The sequence below is a fragment of the Numenius arquata genome, chromosome 1 (genome assembly GCF_964106895.1).
Source record: "Numenius arquata chromosome 1, bNumArq3.hap1.1, whole genome shotgun sequence".
Classification (NCBI taxonomy): domain Eukaryota; kingdom Metazoa; phylum Chordata; class Aves; order Charadriiformes; family Scolopacidae; genus Numenius; species Numenius arquata.
Window position 1 is genome coordinate 110937875 of NC_133576.1, and position 21605 is coordinate 110959479.

The following is a 21605-nucleotide window of genomic DNA, read 5'->3' on the forward strand; positions in this document are numbered from 1 at the left end:
CTAAACCTCCCCTGCCCCAACTTTACACCATTTCCTCTGGTCCTGTCATTATTCCCTTGGGAGAAGAGGCCAACACCCACCTCTCTACACCCTCCTTTCAAGGTAGTTGTAGAGGGCAATGAGGTCCCCCCTCAGCTTCCTCTTCTCCAAACTAAACATCCCCAGTTCCCTCAGCCTCTCCTCATATGACTTGTTCTCTAGACCCCTCACCAGCTTGGTGGCTCTCCTCTGGACACGCTCCAGCAGCTCAATGTCCTTCCTGTAGTGAGGGGCCCAAAACTGAACACAGTACTCGAGGTGAGGCCTCACCAGTGCCGAGTACAGAGGCACGATGACTTCCCTGCTCCTGCTGCCCACGCTATTCCTGATACAGGCCAGGATGCCGTTGGCCTTCTTGGCCACCTGGGCACACTGCTGGCTCATGTTAAGCCAGCTGTCCACCAACACCCCCAGGTCCTTTTCTGCTGGGCAACTTTCCAGCCACTCTTCCCCAAGCCTGTAGCGTTGCCTGGAGTTGTTGTGACCGAAATGCAGGACCCAGAACTTGGCCTTATTAAACCTCATACAATTGGCCTTGGCCTATTGATCCAACCTGTCCAGGTCCCTCTGTAGAGCCTTCCTACCCTCAAGCAGATCAACACTCCCACCTAGCTTGGTGTCATCCGCAAAGTTACTGAGGGTGCACTCAATCCCCTCATCCAGATCATCAATAAAGATATTAAACAAGACTGGCCCCAAAACTGAGCCCTGAGGGACACCACTGGTGACCAGTCGCCAACAACATTTCACCCCATTAATCACAACTCTCTGGGCACGGCCATCCAGCCAGTTTTTTACCCAGTGAAGAGTACACTTGTCTATGCCATGATTCGCCAGCTGCTTCTCCAGGAGAACACTGTAGGGGACGGTGTCAAAGGCCTTACCAAAGTCCAGGTAGACAACATCCACAGCCTTCCCCTCATCGAGAAGGCGGGTCACATGGTCACAGAAAGAGATCAAGTTGGTTAAGCAGGACCTCCCTTTCACAAACCCATGCTGGCTGGCCCTGATCCCTTGGCTGCCCTGCACTTGCCGTGAGAGCTCACTCAAGATGGTCCTCTCCATGATCTTTCCTGGTACCAAGGTCAGGCTGACGCACTTGTAGTTCCTTGGATCTTCCTTCCGGTCCTTCTTGTAGATGGGCGTCACATTGGCCACCCTCCAGTCATCTGGTACCTCTCCTGTTGACCAGGATTGTTGATAGATAATAGAGAGAGGCTTGGTGAGCTCTCCCACCAGCTCCCTGAGTACTCTTGGGTGATTCCCATCCAGCCCCATAGACATATGCATGTCCAGGTGCATAAGCAAATCATTAACTACTTCCTCCTGGATTACGAGGCAGTTGTTCTGCTCTCCATCCTTATCTTCCAGCCCAAGAAGCTGAACACCCTGGGGGTAGCTGGTCCAACTATTGAAGACAGAGGCAAAGGCGGCATTAAGTATCTCAGCCTTCTCCTCGTCCTTGGTCACAATGTTTCCCCCCCGCATCCAGTAAGGGATGGACATTCTCCCTGACTCTCTTTTTGTTGATGTATTTATAAAAACTTTTTTTTGTTGTCCCTTGTGTTAATGGCCAAGTTGAGCTCCAGCTGAGACTTTGCCTTCCTAATTTTTTCTCTGTATAACCTAACGAGATCTCTGTACTCCTCCTGAGTTGCCTGTCCCTTCTTCCAAAGGTGGTAAACCCTCCTTTTTTTTTTTTTCCTAAGCCCCATCAAGAGCTCCTCGTTCATCCAGGCCGGCCATTTTCCCCTCCCTTTAATCTTGCGACACATGGGGACAGCCTGCTCCTGAGCCTTTAAGATTTCCTTCTTGAAGAGCGTCCAGCCTTCTTGGACTCCTTTGCCCTTCAGGACTATCTTCCAAGGGACTCTCTCAACCAGTGATCTGAACAGGCTAAAGTCCGCCCTCCGGAAGTCCAAGGTGGAAGTTTTGCTAACCCCCCCTCCATACATCTCTAAGAATTGAAAACTTGACCATTTCATGGTCACTAAGCCCAAGGCGGCCTCCGACCTCCACATCTCCCACTAGTCCCTCTCTGTGAGCAGTAGGTCTAGCGAGGCGCCTCCTCTGGTTGGCTCACCTACCAGTTGTGTCAGGAAGTTATCTTCCATACACTTGAGGAATCTCCTAGCCTGCCTGCTCTCTGCTGTGTTATATTTCCAGCAGATATCTGGAAGGTTGAAGTCCCCAACCAGAACAAGGGCTGGCGACTGTGAGACTTCAGCCAGCTGCTTATAGAATACTTCATCAACCTGCTCATCCTGGTTGGGTGGTCTATAGCAGACTCCCAGCACAAAATCTCCCTTATTTGCCTTCCCCTTCATCCTTACCCATAAACACTCATCATCACTGGAATCTAGCTCTATACAATCAAAGCACTCCCCCATGTAACAGAGCCAAACCCCCGCCTCTCCTTCCTTGCCTATCCCTTCTGAAGAGCTTATAGCCATTCATCGCAGCATTCCAGTCATGACCGTCATCCCACCATGTTTCTGTGATGGCGACTATGTCATAGCTGTCCTGCTGCACAATGGCTTCCAGCTCATCCTGTTTGTTGCCCATGCTATGTGCATTAGCGTAGATGCACTTGAGCTGGGCTATCGATTTCACCCCCATCCTTGGCCCTTTACCCCCAGGCTCATTATCAGTGGGCCTGGTTTTATCCTCTTCCCCCTTTGATTCTAGTTTAAAGCCCTGTCCATGAGCCTTGCTAACTCTTGGCCTAGAACCCTTTTCCCCTTTCGGGATAGGGTTTTCCCATCCTTTCCGAGCAGGCCCGGAGCCCCGTAAATCAAACTCTTATCAGAGAACCCAAATCCCTGCTGGTAGCACCAGTTTTGGAGCCAGACATTGATCTGTCTGGCCTTCTTATTCATCCATTCATCAGTCCCCAAAACTGGAGGGACAGAGGAGAACACGATTTGTGCTCCCGAGCCCCTGACAAGTCATCCCAAGGCCCTGAAATCTTTCTTCATTGCCCTCAGACTTCTTCTCTCTAACTCATCACTGTCTGCCAGTAAATTCAAAGAGGGTAATAACCTGAGGGCTGTATCAGGCCAGGGAGCTTCCTGGTTATATCCCTAACACAGGCCCCAGGGAGGCAGCAGACCTCTCTGTGGGAAGGGTCCAGCTGGCATATGGGACCCTTGGTTCCCCTCAGAACGGAACCACCTATAACTATCGCCCTCCTCTTGCTCTTCACAGAAGCAGTCTTAATGCGTGGAGCTGGCTACTTCGGCAACTCCCTGGATGGGGCTTTTACCATCCTCAATTCCCCTCATTGTCTATCTCCAGAGGCCCATATCTGTTCTGTACAGGCACCTGGGAAGGCGGGGGAGGTCTGGAGGGGACTCTCCTGCTGCCCTGAGCAGGTACCTGCTTCCATTCCCCCCCATCCTCTGGTGACATGAGGGCAGGGGATCCCCTACCTCTCGTGGAGCCTCCACCTGCTGCTTTTTCCCTAAGGATGGCAGGGTGTGGCTCCACCAATCATTTCCCTTTCACATTCCCAAACGGTCCTCAACCTTTCTACTTCCTCCTCAAGCCCAGCCACCAGGCTGAGCAGATCATTTATTTGGTCACAGTGCGCACAGGCGCTGTCTTTGCTATCCTCCCGCAAGAGTGACAGGCTGCATGTTTCATGTTTTACCTTAAATCCTGAGTGGTATCAACTGGGAGAATGGTTACATCAAAATTTAGGCCACGCAGGTAAAGAAGCACTTTGCTGCGCAGAGTAAAGGCTGGCCTATAAACAGAAAAACTCGTGAAACTATTCTTACAGAATGTCCCCAGTGTAGACTGAAATGACAAGCAGATCATCCGGCTAAAGCACCGCCTCTACATATCAATGAAGGGAAAACTTCATGGTCTACATGGCAAACCGATTATATTGAAACATTCAAAACCCCGGTTGGGGTATCGATACATCCTCACAGGAGTGGAAGTAGTCTCTGGTTTGCTTATGGCTACTAAGTCTCAGAAAGCCGATGGGTGAAATACAGCGTGAGGGCTACTACTCTATTGTTTTGGTTCTCAAATCTACCTACTCCTGATGTTACCCAAAGTGATAATAGCTCATGCTTTTCACATAAAGAAGTGCAAGAGGGATTTAAATGGGTACTCCACAACCCATACTACCCTCAATCAAATGGGATGGCAGAAAGAGCTAATGGCTTATTGAAAAGGAATCTCAAACCACACGAGGTTCAATGGGATACGAGACTTCCCAAAGTACTCCATTAATTAAGTAATCGATCCCACCTAATGGAAGCTGTGTAAACTGAGCATCCTTTGTAAAAAGTGAGCTTAGCGTTCCATCTACTAGGAAAAAAAATATCCAACAACATTCAGTTCCATGTATGACCATGGCTGTAAATACACTTAGAAAATTAATGGAGTTGGGATAAAGATGAAGCTGACAAAAAAGCTCCCTGACTTCAGAGAACCAGCAGCAAAAGAAATTAAAATAGGATGCCAAATGATCAAGGGGTCTACCCATGAGAAGGCATCTCAGATTTCAGTGTACAACATTACAGCAAAACCAATAGCCAAAGATACAAAACTTTGTGCCTCTGAGAAGTTGGACTGTTAGTAACAATTTTATCGTAGTACAACCTGTTTTTGTGATCTGCCTCTGGGCTCACCATAACATGGGACTATCATTTAAATTTAAAACAGACATCGGTGAGCCCAGTACAACAACATCCACCCTGATTGTAAAGGATAAGAAAACTAGCCCCACAAATTTCTGAAGTTGGACTGTATGTGATCAAAAATACATGCCAACAACATGTCTTAATTAATCCATCATGGTCTCTTCTACTCATAAACAAGTAGAACTATTGATGCAAATTAATAATCTCTACAATCAAATTGAGCTGCTCACCATTCCTAAGGATGTCCTATGCAGGATGGTTAGCATGGTTACAAGGGCCAACCCCCACCTCTCCAAGACAAACAAGGAGAGATGTGACTGGTATTATAGGGTCAGGACTGGGAGCCTTAAATAGCATAGGTGCCGAAGTACTCATAAATAAACTGAGCACAAGAAGTGACTTAAATTAGAACACCCATTGTGGCCTTCTCTGTTAGCATTGGGAACTAAACAATGGTATATCTGACATAATGCTTCAACAGGAAAGAATTAATGAAAGGAACCACTAATTGATTGTGGATGCACTTGGTGCAGCCTAAAATAATGTTTCTCTAGCTCTTAGTTGTATCCAAGGTCAGCTGTGTATGCAATCTATGGTAGCAGCAATTACAAGAGAAATTGAAGAGGGCACCTTACCTACTGAAATCCAAAAGGCAGTTTGGGATAATGCAAATAAAAACCACATGCAATGCTTCAGTATATACCATATGCCAAATCATTGGGATTAAATCACAATGGAACTATACTCTATCCATTAGAACATACAGCGTGGGCCCAACAAAACAAATGGCAAATTGTTGATGTTGCCGCACGTGTTGCACAGGAACAACAAGGATTTATTTGTGAGAGTAACACCATCAAAGCCCAAGACATTTCTCTTGAAACTGAACAAAATGTTTGTCATTTTGAAATGCATCCCAATGAAATCCCTGAAACTGTACTCGTATGTATTGGAAAAGGACATATTTGAATGAGAACTCTTTGTGATTTTATATTTGTAGATAACTTTGCTGTAGATACAAGCAATCACTCAAATATCTGTGTTTGTAACTTTACTGAAATTATGGGATGCAAGTTTAATTATTCAGCTCCTGTTAAGTCTTATCAATTGTTACAATCAAATTATACATTGAGTCAAGATTTATTGCCTACGCCCTTCAGAATCAATCTTACATTGGTGAAGAAAATACTACAACATGATGATCTGTGTCAACTGCTAGAACGTGTCCAAAACAAGGGACACAAAACTCTAATCACTGTTCATCATGATACAGAAGAGATATACCATGTTTTGGAAAGAGTGAAGAAAGGTGGAGAACACCATTGGTGCGAAACTCATCTTGGATGGTCACCAACAGCAACGGGAATGTTTAATCTTATGCTTCACCCAGTTGTGATTTTACTAACTCTAACTTTAATATGTTTATTGCTTACAATTATATGGTATATAAAGGTTTGGTACATGATAAAACAAATAACCCAACTTGAACCACCCAAAACATACAAATTAATACAGAGAAAATAGCAATACTTCACTATCTACTTGCCGTTGATCTGTAAGCGCATAAATTATCAATACACTATTTATGGCACAGAGGCAAGAGGCGACCGCACCACCATTCTGTGAGAATAAGATGAATTGACTATAGTCATGGGGTGGAGTGTGATCCTGTGCTCCCCTCCATCCCCAGCCTGACCTCTTCCTGTAACCCTGCTCTAGCGACAAGCACCAGTGGCAGTCATGAGGGCTGCGTCTGGTTGTGATGGATGCATCCGTCTCAAAGTGGATTTGGGGGAGACAGGTGACAACACAATAGCCAAGGGCTAATTTACGGCAATGCGCTGACCTAAGCACAGTGCTGGTCAATGTCTGACTCAAGCCAAATTTGGAAGAAACTAACATCTACAGTCAGTATGCAAATATGACCATGAGTCAATCATCTCAGCCCATAAATAGTGAGTAGCCCACGAGCCTTTTGAGCTCTCCTGCACAACAGCAGGCTGCACGCCAGGTTCTCCCCTTGAGTAGGGACACCTCTCCAGGTTACTCCTTGAGGTTGAAAGAATCCCTATTGCATCAGATATTCGGTAAGCGATTAACAGCATGCTAAAATTTGAAATCTTAGCTAAGTGATATAAAAGACTGATTGCACATATATAATCCTTTAGACATAAACTGTTGACCAAGTCTGGGACTAGGAGTGTATCCAGATGCACCTTGACTCTTCTCTGAGAAGGAGTTTAGAAACCAAGGGGGTCCTTTCTGAACGTCATGACTCAATGGGAGGATCTCCTTGACAGACTGTCTGACCCAGTCCTCTATGCTGTAAATAACCAAGTGTGCCTTGCCATTGAATCTTGTTCAACCACTGTCACATTTGCCTTGGAACTTTGTTAATTCACTGTTTTATATCAATGAAGTATATTGTTGCTTCTCTCTTATGAGTGAAGCGCATGACTCCATCCACAACATTACAACTTATATTAAGGTATACCCAAATACAAAGATTTACTTCCAATTAGATTTGCTAATTACCCCTTTCTTCAAAGTCACTTGCGTAGGCTTTGAGGATATGTTATTTTTGCACACTTTTCTAAGCACCGGATACACTTGGTTAATTACACACAGCAAAAGGCAAATTTATTCACAATCATGCAAATGCAGTAAAAGATACCCATGCCATTTGCTTCCCTATAATCCCAGGGAGTTAATGATTTAAGTGACATCATAGTCATCATAGGCTCAAGTCAGACTATTCTCCAACCGCAGGTAGTAAATTGAAAATACTAATAGGTGGTGCTAGAACTGAGATTTTCTAGGCTAAAAACGTAAGTCCTTAACACCAGCTGGTGTCCTTTGTACATTACAGTGTTTCCTCTCTCCGTCTGAAATCTTCAGCTGGTTCCACCATCCAGAGTTGCTAAATGCAAGTGAATATTTTGCTTGACAGTTTTACAACAGTTCGCTCTTGAGCACAGAAATTATTTGCTTTTACTGTGGCCTTTCACATCTTCTGATACAAGAGATCAGGTAACACTAGCTTTTACCCGTACAGTTATGACATCCTGTTATAACTGTAAAAAAACCTACGAACATCCATAACTTACAGCCTCATTTCAGTTCTTAAAGGCTCCACATTTACTGGCTTTAGCAATGAATTCCTTCAGCAGGGGACCATCCATTTGCCAAAATGCTGTAGTTTGTGTCACTTCCGTCAAATGATTGACACAAAACTTAAAGCAGAATTCCTCTAAGTCCTAAACAGAAAAAAAAAAACAAAACAACATTATTTTTGCATCCATCACAGAAAATTACGTTCAGGCACAAATGCCTGTATACGCTTTATTTTTGCAGAGAATCAGACGAACACATTAGCCCAGTGGCTGTAAATAGTTCCCCCCACAGTCACTATTTAAATGCAACAGAAAATAGTAATTCTACCCATGTAACATGGTTACAAAAGGAAAAGTAATTATAATTGGGTTCTTACTACATAGCTGCAGTCACAAAAATCAGCTGTTCTGAGCAATATATGTTTTGGGAGTTTTCCCACTTGAAAAGTTTCATCTGCATTCACTGACAATTAACAAAACCCAATACAAACAGGAGGTCTTGGGGTAATGATATATAATCAAGACTGTGAATTAAGAAAATGTAGGTCTTCCCATAATATAAACTCAAATCTATATGTAAAGTTGCTTGACTTCCTGTTTAGTTAAGGGCTTCATTAAAGCCTTGAAATTGCATGTCACCACGCTCAAAGCAAGTATATACTAACTGGATAGTTCTAGAGCACAGTTTAGGTAGAAGACCTTTCTGTGCATTAGAAAGAGACTCGTGTTACAAAGTATTTCACAAATGTCCCAAAACTGATTCAAAATGAAGGACAGTGGCACAATTCGGCATAACAATTCTTGCAGAAAGTGGGCTCTGGATATTTGAGTCTACTTGGAAGTGCCTTCCATTTAAGGATTAGAAAAGCCTTACAGACAACCATCATTGCACCCACATGATGTCAGAGAGAAAGGATGTCTAAAAAAAACAAGAGACAGTCATTGTCAATATAAGGTTGACCACAGAACGCTTCCCACTCAGATTTTTTCCAACTCCTCTTTCGAGGAGGAAATCAACTCTTTATGGTGCAAATCTAAGATGCTACAAGGAAGATGCTGTAGCCCTTACAAACTAGCAACTCCCCACCCTGTTCTAATTTCTTCATTATGTTATAGATGTGTAGAACTAGTACTTTATACGTGAGAACACACCCTTCCTTAGCTGCTCAGCAGACCGGGCACTGCAGTAAGGCATAACAAATTTGCAGAGCTCTTTAAGCCATGTGAGGTATGAAAAACTGATTAATATTCATGTTTTCATTTAAGGTCAATACTGAAAGCTATAGCAACTGCATGCCAGTGACAGTTCTTGACACAACAATAATACAAAAATATATCCTGGCCTAAAACCAGGCATTCTGAAGCTGCAGATCTTGACTTGTGTGGCATCTGTGCAACAAAAAAAGACAAGCTTATTAGAACTGAACACTGAGGGTTTTCTTGTTTTTTAAATAACAGAATGAACTAGCATTTTAAACAAAATTACATCATACACATTACAATATTTTGCACTGCTTTATTAAAAAATTCATATTCCAAGTCAATGCAACAGAAGCATACAATAAATAGAAATATTGTAGTATTAATAAGTAACTTTGGAAAATTTAAAGTTTGTATAAAAAAAGGCTGAATTTCATTTGCAGGTAGATGCACTCCCAGCAAACTGTACTTAATATAGACTTAAGTGAATAAAGGCACTAGGTACATCCAATTATTATTTTAAAAGCTACAATAAGAAGCCAGACCTGACCTAATTCTAGCCACTTCAATTCTGTCAGTCACCAAAAGAAAGGAAGTATAGGAGAATTTCATATCATGGCGGTATTTTAAATTATTGACGCAGCTTCTTTTAACCGTTGTCTTCCAGACACAGTCCCTTGAAAAGACTACATCACCCAAGCATTTCAAGCCCCCATCTTAGGATTATTGCATAAAAAAGTCACTTTCTACCAAAACCCAACTCCTCAGTGTCACCCATTCTTCCCTTGATGTAGCACTTAAGCCTATCGTTCGAACTTTACTTCTAACTTCATTCAGTTAGTGAGGTACAGCCAAGGCACAGCAACTGGACTTCTAACCTTACAAGAGGAATCAACCACACACAAAGACCCACTCTGCAAACAATCTTTCAAGGCTAAAAATACGGAAATCTTCCTATCTTCCATGAACTCCCACCAAAGGAATCGTTATTCACAGTAGAGCTGAAGCCAAAATTCAGACACTAACACAGCCCTTTGGGTATGATATATCAAACAAGCAACACACTACAAGGCTCTGAAATAAGTCAGGGCATCTGCATGCCAATTGCTGGATATTAAGTACAAGAAAAAGCAATGAGTTGATTTAATGAGTACCAAAACTGCTTTATAAGCATAAGCAGCAAGTCAAAAACTAACCAGTCGCAAAGTTGCAAGCACAATGCACAGATACTATACTGAACACAAATAGCCAAAGCAAGCCCAGGAATACTTCCTCATTAGTTCATGAAGCAGCATGTTAGTGATCTAGTAGTGAAATCAGACATTATGCAGTAGGGAAGTTTCACTAGCGTTCCCCCCTTTCACACAGTGTTTCTCTGTCTTCAAATTTTATTAGGCCCATAAAGCAGAGTTCTTATCCTGCCATTTCATTAGCATACTATGGAGACTGGAAGACTGACTAGCTAAAAGAAAAATAAACAAAAAATCCAACAAAAAAACCCACGCTGTCAACCAAAGAAACCCAAATGCACTCAGTCCCCAAACCTACCACCGCACGACATCACACACACATCACACAACCTTATAACTAACTAACTTAAAGCTTACATGAGTGATTTTCATAATGTTATGTCCTTTGCTTTGTATTTAAACCTTTCGCTTGTTTCAGAGTTAGTGTTTTTATCCTCAGAAATTTTTTGTTACAGTTTCCTTCTCCCCCCCTCTCCCAAAGTAGTAATTCATGAAGCTTGGCACAGTGTCATAACCTTTTACCATGGAATTAAGCAATGTAAGCATTTACAGATACCGAGCCTCAGCCTGGGACTTAAGTCATCTTTTGATATCTGTGTACTAGTTCACCTTCCCAGTTCTGGTTTATGAAAAGAAAAAAGAAAAATAATAAAAAGATACATCTCTCATCACAAATACAGTTTTTTATAAGTCCAGTGTTCTCTAATTCTGAAAATGTCAAATAGTATTATCTGACAGTAAGTGAGAGAGAGTTTTATATGAAAGTATAACTGGCTGCTTTTCTTCATCGTTTAAGCCACCTATTTAAGAGATTGGAGTTTAGAAGTTTACCTCTGCATCATATCTGACAGCAGCAGAGAGCAATGAAAACGCATTTTCCACGGTAATTCCTCTCTTGATAATGTGTTGACACAGTTTTTTCAGTCTATTTTCACAGTATGAAGTAGCCAAATCCAAAAGCCCTGCAATTAAAACATCATCGTGTTAGTCCATTGTAACGATCTCTGCTCTTTCAACAACAGTTTATGCTCCTGGGGTACAGCTGCACGTGTATTCTGTATGCAATATTCTATATGTCTATAACATGCTATTTGCAAGTAGGTCACTATTCAGAAAAATTTATTTTACCATTACACAGGAAGAAAGGCCTTTTACTACCTCAGGCCGCAATCCTGTTAATCTGTAAATACGCAAGCTGTTCCACTGATTTGCATACCTAACTGCTTGCGAGAGTGGAACTGTCACAAAACAGGCACCACAACAGGAGCAAAAAGCTACTGTTATAAAAATCTGTACTTGAATTAAAACTTGCTCTTTGCTCTGCTGTCCAAGTTTCCCCTGTTAGATGTACTGAGATTCTTTCATATTATCCTAAACAATAATTGACTCAATTTAGTAAAATATGCAAGTATTTTAACCCAGAGAAATAGCTTCTCTCCAAACCTTGAAAAAATTGCTCATAATTTGTTTCTAAATATGTAACACTTCTGCTGTAGTAAGTTGACTACAACAGTATTTTAAAGACAGCTTAATTAATCATCAGGAAAATGCACTGTAGGCTAGGCTAGCCTACAATAGGCTGGTTAATACATTTATTCTACATCCCCTGTCTCAAGTTTTCTGGATGCTGCTTTCTAGCATAAATTGGACCATAAGCAATACCTATTGCATCTTCAGGCGGAAGGTCAACACTGTCTGTATACAAGTACTCAAGAAAGGCACGATACACAGGATAAGAGAACTGGTCTATTTCTATCACTTCCTTCATATCCTCATTCCAGTATGACTGGAACATGGTTCTGAAGTGTTCACACCTAAGAGACAAAGACATTATCTGGAACACTGATATGTACACATGAACATTACATTACAGTCCCCCTGAAATATGTATTTGGTACACTCTGCAGTGTTCACAAATATTTTACCATACTCCATCACAGCCAGCGGTCCACATTTTTGTTCCTAAAAGTGTGGGTATGGTTATACTTGTGCATCAAGATAAAACTCTTATTTGATCTATGCTACAGAAACGTCTGTGTATACATTGCAATCAGACCAACTTAAGAGAATTTAATATCCTGGAAACAATAAATAGGCTTAGTGAAAACTGATTATGGACCATTTTAAGACAGAGCCTTGATTCAACTCTTTTTACAATCACTTCATTTAAAGCGGTTGTGGATACATCGATGCTATATATTACAGGTTTAGGGGTCCTTCTCTACCCCCTACTTTCCCTCCCTCCCTTAGATACGACATTAAGAGGTTATTCTGTATAAACAGCAGCTGTGAAATGTGACTACTACCTGATTTTCAGAACAGCTTTGTGGACATGGATGTATTTTCCATCCACACGGAACTTTAGGTCAGAGGTTTCTACACTGTCAAACTCTTTCTTCAGAGATTCTGCTACTGTTAAAAAGTCTTCATGCTCTGCAGAAACAATTTTAAAAACAAACAAAACACGTTAAGCATCTTAAACAGAACACACACATCACTAACTAAAGCTAGCAGCTCAACTAAAAGCATGCCAAGTAAAATAGGTCAGCATCAGGGCTCCATTGGCTTAAGCAGTGAAATGGGAAGAATTAATTAATCCAATACCATTTCCTGTCAGCAAGGACTGTGCCACAACAGCTATCGGCAGCAGTGATCAGTAGTTCCCATTCCAGCTCATTACACGGAGGTAGCACTGCAGCAAGAGTACCCGGAGAACTTCCTCTCTCATTCATGGCTAACTGGGGAGGTCCCAATGGACTGGAGGGTGGCAAATGTAACACCCATCTACAAGAAAGGCAAAAAGGAGGATCCAGGAAACTATAGACCTGTCAGTCTAAACTCAATACCAGGGAAGGTCATGGAGCAGGTCATCTTGAGTGCCATCAAAACCCACATAATGGGCAACCAGGGGATCAGGCCTAGTCAGCATGGGTTTATAGAAGGCAGGTCCTGCCAGACAAACCTGATCTCCTTCTATGACAAGATAACCAGATTATTGGACGAGGGAAAGGCTGTTGATATTGTATACCTGGACTTTCGAAAAGCATTCGATACTGTCCCCCATACAATTCTTGTGGAAAAACTGGCTTCACACGGCCTGGATGAGCATATGATCCGCTGGGTCAAGCAATGGCTGACTGGAAGGTCCCAAAGAGTGGTGCTCAATGGATTTAAATCCAGCTGGCGGCCAGTCACAAGTGGTGTGCCTCAGGGCTCAGTGTTAGGACCATTTCTGTTTAATGTCTTTATTGATGATCTCGACAAGGACATAGGGTGTATCATCAGCAAGTTCGCAGATGACACCAAGCTAAGCAGGAGTGTTGATTCCCAGGAGGATAGGGAAGCTCTACAGAGAGACCTAGATAGATTGGAGCATTGGGCCAAAATCAATGGCATGAGTTTCAACATGGGCAAGTGCCAGGTTCTGCACTTGGGCCACAATAACCCCAAGCAGCGCTACAGGCTTGGGGAAGTGTGGCTGGAAAGCTGCCTGGAAGAAAGAGACCTGGGGGTTCTAATTGACAAGTGGCTGAATATGAGCCAGCAGTGTGCCCAGGTGGCCAAGAAAGCCAACGGCATCCTGGCTTGTATTAGAAATAGCGTGACCAGCAGAAGTAGGGAGGTGATTGTGCCCCTGTACTCAGCACTGGTGAGGCCACACCTCGAGTATTGTGTCCAGTTTTGGGCACCTCAATACAAGGGAGATATCGAGGTGCTGGAGCGAGTGCAGAGGAGGGCAACAAAGCTGGTGAAGGGCCTGGAAAACAAATCATATGAAGAGCGGTTGAAGGAGCTGGAACTGTTTAGTATGAGCAAGAGGAGGCTGAGGGGAGACCTCATCACTCTCTACAACTACTTGAAAGGACACTGTAGAGAGGTTGGTGCTGGTCTCTTCTCACAGGTAATTAATGACAGAACAAGAGGGAATGGCTTCAAGCTCCAGCAGGGTAGGTTTAGACTGAACATTAGGAAAGAATTTTTCACAGAAAGAGTGGTCGGGCATTGGAATAGGCTGCCCAGGGAGGTGGTTGAGTCACCATCCCTGGATGTGTTTAAGAGACGTTTAGATGTGGTGTTGGGGGATATGATATTCATAGATTCATAGATTGGTCCAGGCCGGAAGGGACCTCCAAAGGTCATCTAGTCCGACCTCCCCGCAGTCAGCAGGGACACCCCCAACTAGACCAGGTTGCCCAGGGCCTCGTCAAGCTTCACCTTGAATATCTCAAGGGAAGGGGCCTCAACCACCTCCCTGGGCAACCTGTTCCAGTGTTCCACCACCCTCATGGTAAAGAATTTTTTCCTAATATCCAATTTAAATCTCCCCTTCTCCAGCTTAAAACCATTGCCCCTCGTCCTGTCACTGCAGGCCTTTGTAAACAGACCTTCCCCAGCCTTCCTGTAGGCCCCCCTCAGGTACTGGAAGGCCGCTAGGAGGTCTCCCCGGAGCCTAGGGGAGAACTTTGTAGTGTAGGGTAGATGGTTGGACTCGATGATCCCAAGGGTCTCTTCCAACCTGGACGATTCTGTGATTCTCCACCTAGACACCACCCATGAAATCACCAGCCTCCAGGCAGCTCAGTGCTAGTGCTGGGCAACCTCAGCTCTGCAGCTTGCAAACTGCTGGTAATGAGAGTCTACAGCATCACCTGCAACTCAATTGAGACACGGTGTACAGTACTTCAGCTGCACTGACGCGGTGTGATCCGAGCCTAAGTAATAAGAAAACATGTCACCATTTGGCCACTTTTCTTCTGCTGGAAGATTGGATATTGCCTGCAGGTTGTCCGTTAAGGTCTTTGCCAGGGGTCACTAACATGAACTATCACTGACACCATTATACTCAGTTTATTCGTCAGTTATGACAACCAAAAATGCAAAAGCAGTGCTGTTGAAGAGAGACAGTAGATACTGTGTTCTCAAGTACAACCAACGACACAGGACTTCAGAAATTTGGAAGTGGATTAAAGCTCTTTGACAGCTCTTCATATTAAGGCCTATGGAACTAGTCCCACAGAGGTCCCATTCTGTGTCTCCAGAAATCATAAAAGAGTTGCAGCACAAGCTGGCTAAGGTTTGTGGTAAAGCAAGAACTCTGAAGTTTTAGAAAACCTAATTTAAGCCACTATTTGAAGCTTCTGTTGATGCATCTTAAAAGCGTGTTTCAAAACATATGGCTTATAAGAAGTATGGAAAAGAAAAAACTAAGTGGATTTCCACTGTAACGGGATATGATCTGTCTCCTGTGTCCCACAGGACTGCCTATTGTTTATCCATATCTGTGGGAAAATAATGGAAGATTGGCAAGCAGGACTGTAAACACACTCATGTGACTTGCAGCTGGGGTGTCAAAAAACACATATACCATACTAATTGTTGTTTAGCCTTGAGTGTTGGACAAGTAGAACACCTGTGTTTAGATAACACAGGCCTGTGATAGACTTAGAGGCAGCCTACTAAACATGCTTGAGATTCCTGCCCTGCTGTAGAAAAGACCAAAGCAGAGTGCTAAACTACGTCTGCATGAATCCTTAATCCACAGCTGAAAACAGCAGGTTCAGTGACCCTGTAGCCCAGATTGAGCTCCGTGGTGCCTGCATCCCTGCTTGTGTGCCTCTGCCTGGGTGCTGCTTCAGGGATCCCCCGGTTGGCGAGGTAATGAAAATAAATTTACTCTTTGCATTTCTTCCATGGTTTTGTCGCTGTTCCTGTGTCCTGCCTGTCCCAGATCACGCAATATACAATCCACAAATTACCCTTTGCCATTAGGGACAGCTAAATTGGTTGGTATTTAAAAAGAAATACTGCTATAACAAACTGCTGTAAGTCATGTTTGTGCCACAAAAGACCATACACTCCTCAAATTTACAAAGATCATCCACAGAACCTGCATCTCCTCAGGGTTAGCTAAACCATGCTTCAATCCCCCTCCCTTTGCTCATGTGATTTTTCTCTAGGTCATCAGCTTAGCTTAAGCTATGCAGTAGATCAACTTTCACTCCAAATACCTTAAATTCATTCCTCAAAAAAGGCTGAAGATTTGTGCTTCACCACAGCCAATCATGACTGACTGATTCACTTTTTGGCAAAGCCATTGTAACTGCAAGGAGAACAATAACCTTTATGCAGAGTTAGCTCTCACTAAGGAAAAAGAAACCCACAGCACCATAAAAAGAAACAAGTTGGGTTTTTTTAAAATGCCTATGAATAAAAAAATGTGGCGAAAGAAAAAATGCATATGGAAAATGGAGATTAAAAATGCCCTCAAAATTAATGCTTTAGATTTAACTATTTCAGTAAGTAGGATTATCCAAGTAAGAGGGGAGAACCCCCAAAGTCTAAGAAGAATTCAAATACAGGGCCAAAACTCAAATACCTTGTCATACTCAGTCTGGGAATACTTGATAAAAATCAGGAACTTGAAAGGTACTGGAACCGGGGAGATGTCATTTAAACAGCCTTCACCATTAGCAAAAGGCAACAGACCTGGACAACCATCTATAGAAGGCAAGACTAACACATATTGCAGAGGATTAGAGAATGGAGAAAGTGAGAAGTAGGATAAAACAAGACTTGGATTTACCCAGAAGCAGATAACTCCAAGCTAATCTTCTCTCTCTTTAGTAAAACTATTCTGTTTTCCTCTATAGATGAGACACTGGATCTTTATAAATGTCACAATATGCTAAATGAGAAGTTAAGATAGAAAAGCTGGGTTAGGACAAGCCACATGCAAAGATAAAGTCTGAATCTGAAGAAAGGTTACTTAGGATGTGATCCCTCCACAAAACATATTTTGTACAGGGACTAACAAAATTAGGATCTAATGTGTTTTCATATTGACAACAGATCTCCTAAATGATCTTGAGAACTTAAGTGGCCGATCCAAGATGAAAACACCTTCATTTCCAAGGAAGTGCAAGCTAATTCCAAGCTAAGTACTTTATAGCATATTTGGGGTCAAATAAGAATTAGCAGCATGTGAATCAAAGATAATCAAGAAGAAAGGCTTGGGCTTACAGAGACTGCATCCCAAAGTCTAATCCAAGGCAGTATAAGAGTTCCAACAGAGAAAACAATTATATTACAGTCTTGTTATACTGGGACTATTATTTACAAGTCTGCCTGTCTTTGGGGAGAAGTCAAACTAAATCGATTTAGACCACATATAAGGAAGAAATTTTTACAGTGAAACACTGGCACAGGTTGCCCAGAGAGGTGGTAAATGCCCCATCCCTGGAAACATTCAAGGTCAAGTTGGATTGTGCTCTGAGCAACCTGATCTAATTGAAGATGTCCCTGCTCACTGCAGAGGAGGTTGGACTAGATGACCTTTAAAGGTCCCTTCCAACCCAAACCATCCTAAGATCCTATGAAATCATCTCACAAAATTAAAACTTGGAATTCTGTTACTTTACTTTCCTAACATGAAACATGGGAGAGAGATTTGCTTCTTCATACTCATATTGGAAGGGTAAATACTAAGGAGGGAAAGATAGAGAGAACACTTATAATTCAAAGTTGTTAGATACCCGAGTAACAAGCAACACGAGCTGTCTTCCAAGTAGGAATAGTTTCAAGAGAAAAAAAGTTATGTTTAATGATCCAGGAGTCCTTCCCAGTCCTAAGCTGGAGCTGTTTGAACACCGCAAATATAGGAAATACACAATATTCACAGTACAATGGTAAAACAGGGTTCTCTCCAGATGCATACTAGCAAACAACCTTGTTAACCCTATTCTGGATCCTTAACTGCTGAAGTAGACTGCTTTCTTGAAAAGAAAAAAAATCTAGCTAAAAGAGCTAGTTTTAATTGCTGTTTCTCCTTAAAGCAGGAACTATCCTGCTACGGAATTGGTATCCTGTACTAATCACCACAAAACTACACCGAGATTATAGCACTGGCTGCCATATTGGAGCTTGTTCTCACCTACTGATAGAAGACGCCACATAACAGCGGGGGTAGCAAAGCAAGCAAACACATCGTCAGTGCAGGCAAAGTGTGTGAGGTGGGGAAAGATCACTGACTGCCCACGGCACTGGCCCCACATGTAGACCTGGCCGCTCTGGGTCTTGGCAGCCGACGTGTGAGCAGAGTGGCAGGCTGCAATCTCCACAACCCTGTAAACAGAAGAAACCTTGTAAGATAGTTACAGCTACAAAATCTTCCTAAAGTACAGGACTTTCCAAATGCCTCACCAAAACAACAGCCAACCAAAATATACGTCTATACTCCTGTACTTCTTTCTTTGTCTTACATGAATGTAATACTGTTCAAATGGATCAATATTTTAAAACTGCAGTAATGTTTTCAGACTGCTTGTAGATTTTGTTGTAATCAGATATTGCTTCAATTATGTCATTCTCATCAGTTGACATTCCTGCTGTTCTTCCACTACCATGGGAAAGGGATGAAGCAAAACAAAGTTTTGTTTTTCCCCTTTAAAACCAATGCACACCGGACAATTATTCTCCAGAAGAAATGCTTATGGTGCTTATGAAACTTCCAGTTAGGGAACAGGCAGGAAATTTATACTACTAAGATTTTTGCAGAGCATTTTTCAGAATTTCTTTCAAACAGATGTTCTAAAAATTCTTTTATTTTGAGATTAAGATCCTATGCATTTTTCAATAAATCCTTTATTAAGAAACCCTTCTACCCCGCATTTAGTCTGTTTTTTGTATATAGACAGAGATCTGACCTACTGCCTGTACTTCTGACTTCTAATTTAGCTGGTCGTTTCCCTTCCTCAACACAGATTCAGCATGGAACATGGACAGTGCTTCATTTGAGGAAAGGTGAATACACACACTTGAAGTCCTAGTGTTAGTTCAAAAGAAAAGCTACGCTTTCCTGGTTTTTTTCCATGCTAAAAACGCATCACAGTATTTCATGCTTTTATGCCAGAAACAGATCAATGGGGACAAATAAATGTCTTTCCAAGCAGTCTAAGAATACACATATCAAAATGTTTATTTCTTTACAGAACAATATCCACGAAGAACTGCCTTTTTAGTCAAAAAAGTTTTTTAGCACAAAGCCCACCTTTTAAGTGCAGAAGTTATTTTAAGATAAAACACAGAAAGAATCTACAATCACTTTCAGTATTTCTATCAATAATTTCTGGCAGATAAAAGACTGATAGGTCCTTCTACACCATTATCAACTTATGAACCTCTGTGCAATACCGAGATCTTTCAGTACCTCTGCATGAGGTATCATAAAGTAATTATTTTAGGGACAACTTATTGTCCATCATAGCTATCCACCTAAACAGCTTCCTTCCCCAAACTTTCTTTCCTTAGCAGAACAAATTTAGAGTAACTATATACCAGCATTACATATAAATGACAAAAGAGTTATATAAATGAAAGGATCAGGAGAAGCAGCAGTAATACACTTCCTGAGAATTGACAGCTCACCCCCTTACAGCACTGTTTCCAAGGGAGCCTAGTCAAGCAAGATGAGTTAGTTCAAGTGACTTATCTCTCCCTCAGATTCCAAGCAGAAGTTCTATGATATTTTCTCCTTTAGTCATTTAACAAATGACAGTTTTATTATAATCCCACGCTCCAGTTCACATACAGTTCTAAATGCAACAGTTCCCCTTAGTTCACTCAAGAAATAAACTGCTAAGAAAACAAAGTTGATCTATTTGCAAACACACACATTTCTCTTCCAGTGCTTTTTTAAAGAATATTTTATTTTGCTTTGCTAGTGTCAGCTCCTTCACAGACACAGCAGCCTCACCTCAGTGTTTTCTGTTGTGATGGCTCCTTTCTTCTTTTCCTTCACCCATTTTTTAAGCTCTCATATAATCTCGGTACTGTGCAGTTTTTAATTTAATGTTAAGTGTGAGAAACAGGAAAAAAAATAGGAATCACTTCCCATAAAGACAGTTCAGACACGGAGGAAAAAAACCCACAAGTGTTTCCTAGTTAAGAGGAGATTACAAATTAAGAGATTTACAGGTTAAGGGATTTATAGACTAAGAGCTTTTCAAACTGAGGTATATTAATCTATAGGTAGACACATGGGCCCAGAGAATGGGACTGACGTCCAAGTTTGTAGATGAACAGTAGAAGAGCCATCCCAAATATGAGGATGACAAGGGTGCTGAAAGAGGGTGGACAAGCGCTAGGATTATTCTTTTGTGAATCTAGGAAGCTAAGAAACTACAAACTACTAACTGGTACCACTAATAAAAGTGGCATTGTCTGCCCTTAGCTCTAGCAAGCTTGCAAACAGAGTTCTGTTTTCATGGTTGGCCACTGTCAGCCTTTCAGAAAACTTTTTTTTCCCTCACAGGTCACTTCTTACAAAGGTGGTGCTTCCTTCCCTTCCCCACCCCCTTTTTTTTTTTTTATGTAGGCCTCAATACAGCTTAAAAGATTGGCTTATCGCTTTCATAGCTCCAAATTTTTAATCAAAGGAACCATATTTAGAATAGCCTAACACTTAGTCATTCATTATCTTTCAGTTTCGGGTAAATACATAATATGTTTACTTTCAATAATCATTACAGATAGCAAAAAGCACTCAGTAAAGAGTAAGTTCCCATCTTTTCCTATGCTTTTAACATAAGCAATAGCAAAACAATCCACTGAGCCCTACACACACATGCTTCCAGTGCTAGAGACTGCATAACACATGCTCAGACTTAACAATCCAAAAACAGCTTCAGCAAGATTACCTTTCTTTTTCCATCATGATCTGCACCGGGCTTAGCTGGTTACTTTTATTGCCAGTTCCCAGCTGCCCGTATGTGTTAGCTCCCCAGGCATAGAGCAAACCCTCATCGGTTAGTGCTAATGTGTGCGCATAGCCACAGGCAATCTGTAAGTAAATGTATAAGCATTACTACTAAACAAAACAGAGATGAGAAAAAAATTATCATACACATTACCTTAGTCTAACTGATGTTAAATATCTCAGGCATTCTTCATTTAGCACTACAATGTGTTATTTCTCAATACTTAAAGCTAACACAAAATACATTCACCGCAAGTACTGGAAAAGTCCAAACTTCATTAATTTAGTGTTCACTGGTTACTCCTAAATAATTTACTGCACTCTTGCAAGGTCTCCCTAGCCTTCATTTGTTTTCAGTTGCAGAGTCTTCACACAAAGAACAGTGAACTTCATCATCACATCTTGCAACTCTGAAATACTTTCAGAATTTGCTACTTTGAATACTATACAAACTATAAGAGCTGCACTTCAATGGCCAACAACTGTTCAACCCAAGTTATCACATGAAACTCCACAGAACTATACTGAAAACCCAGGAAAACCCAATTTTTAGTTTTATTCTTTAGCTGGAACCTCCCCCCCCCAAACCATA

The 21605-nt window shown here is 41.9% G+C and overlaps 1 protein-coding gene across 1 annotated transcript in view; it reads right to left on the bottom strand.

Moving 5' to 3' along the window:
- Window positions 1–5664: 5664 nt before the first annotated feature.
- The window catches only part of RCBTB1 (RCC1 and BTB domain containing protein 1), a 28087-nt gene continuing 12146 nt past the window's right edge, over window positions 5665–21605 (bottom strand). Inside the window, exons 7-12 of the mRNA XM_074160465.1 lie at window positions 20955–21097; window positions 18191–18381; window positions 12567–12693; window positions 11923–12074; window positions 11092–11222; window positions 5665–7954 (exon numbers count right to left, since the gene is read on the bottom strand). Coding sequence (XP_074016566.1) covers window positions 7814–7954; window positions 11092–11222; window positions 11923–12074; window positions 12567–12693; window positions 18191–18381; window positions 20955–21097 — 885 coding nt within the window. The 3' untranslated portion in view covers window positions 5665–7813. The remainder of the gene's footprint in view (window positions 7955–11091; window positions 11223–11922; window positions 12075–12566; window positions 12694–18190; window positions 18382–20954; window positions 21098–21605) is intronic.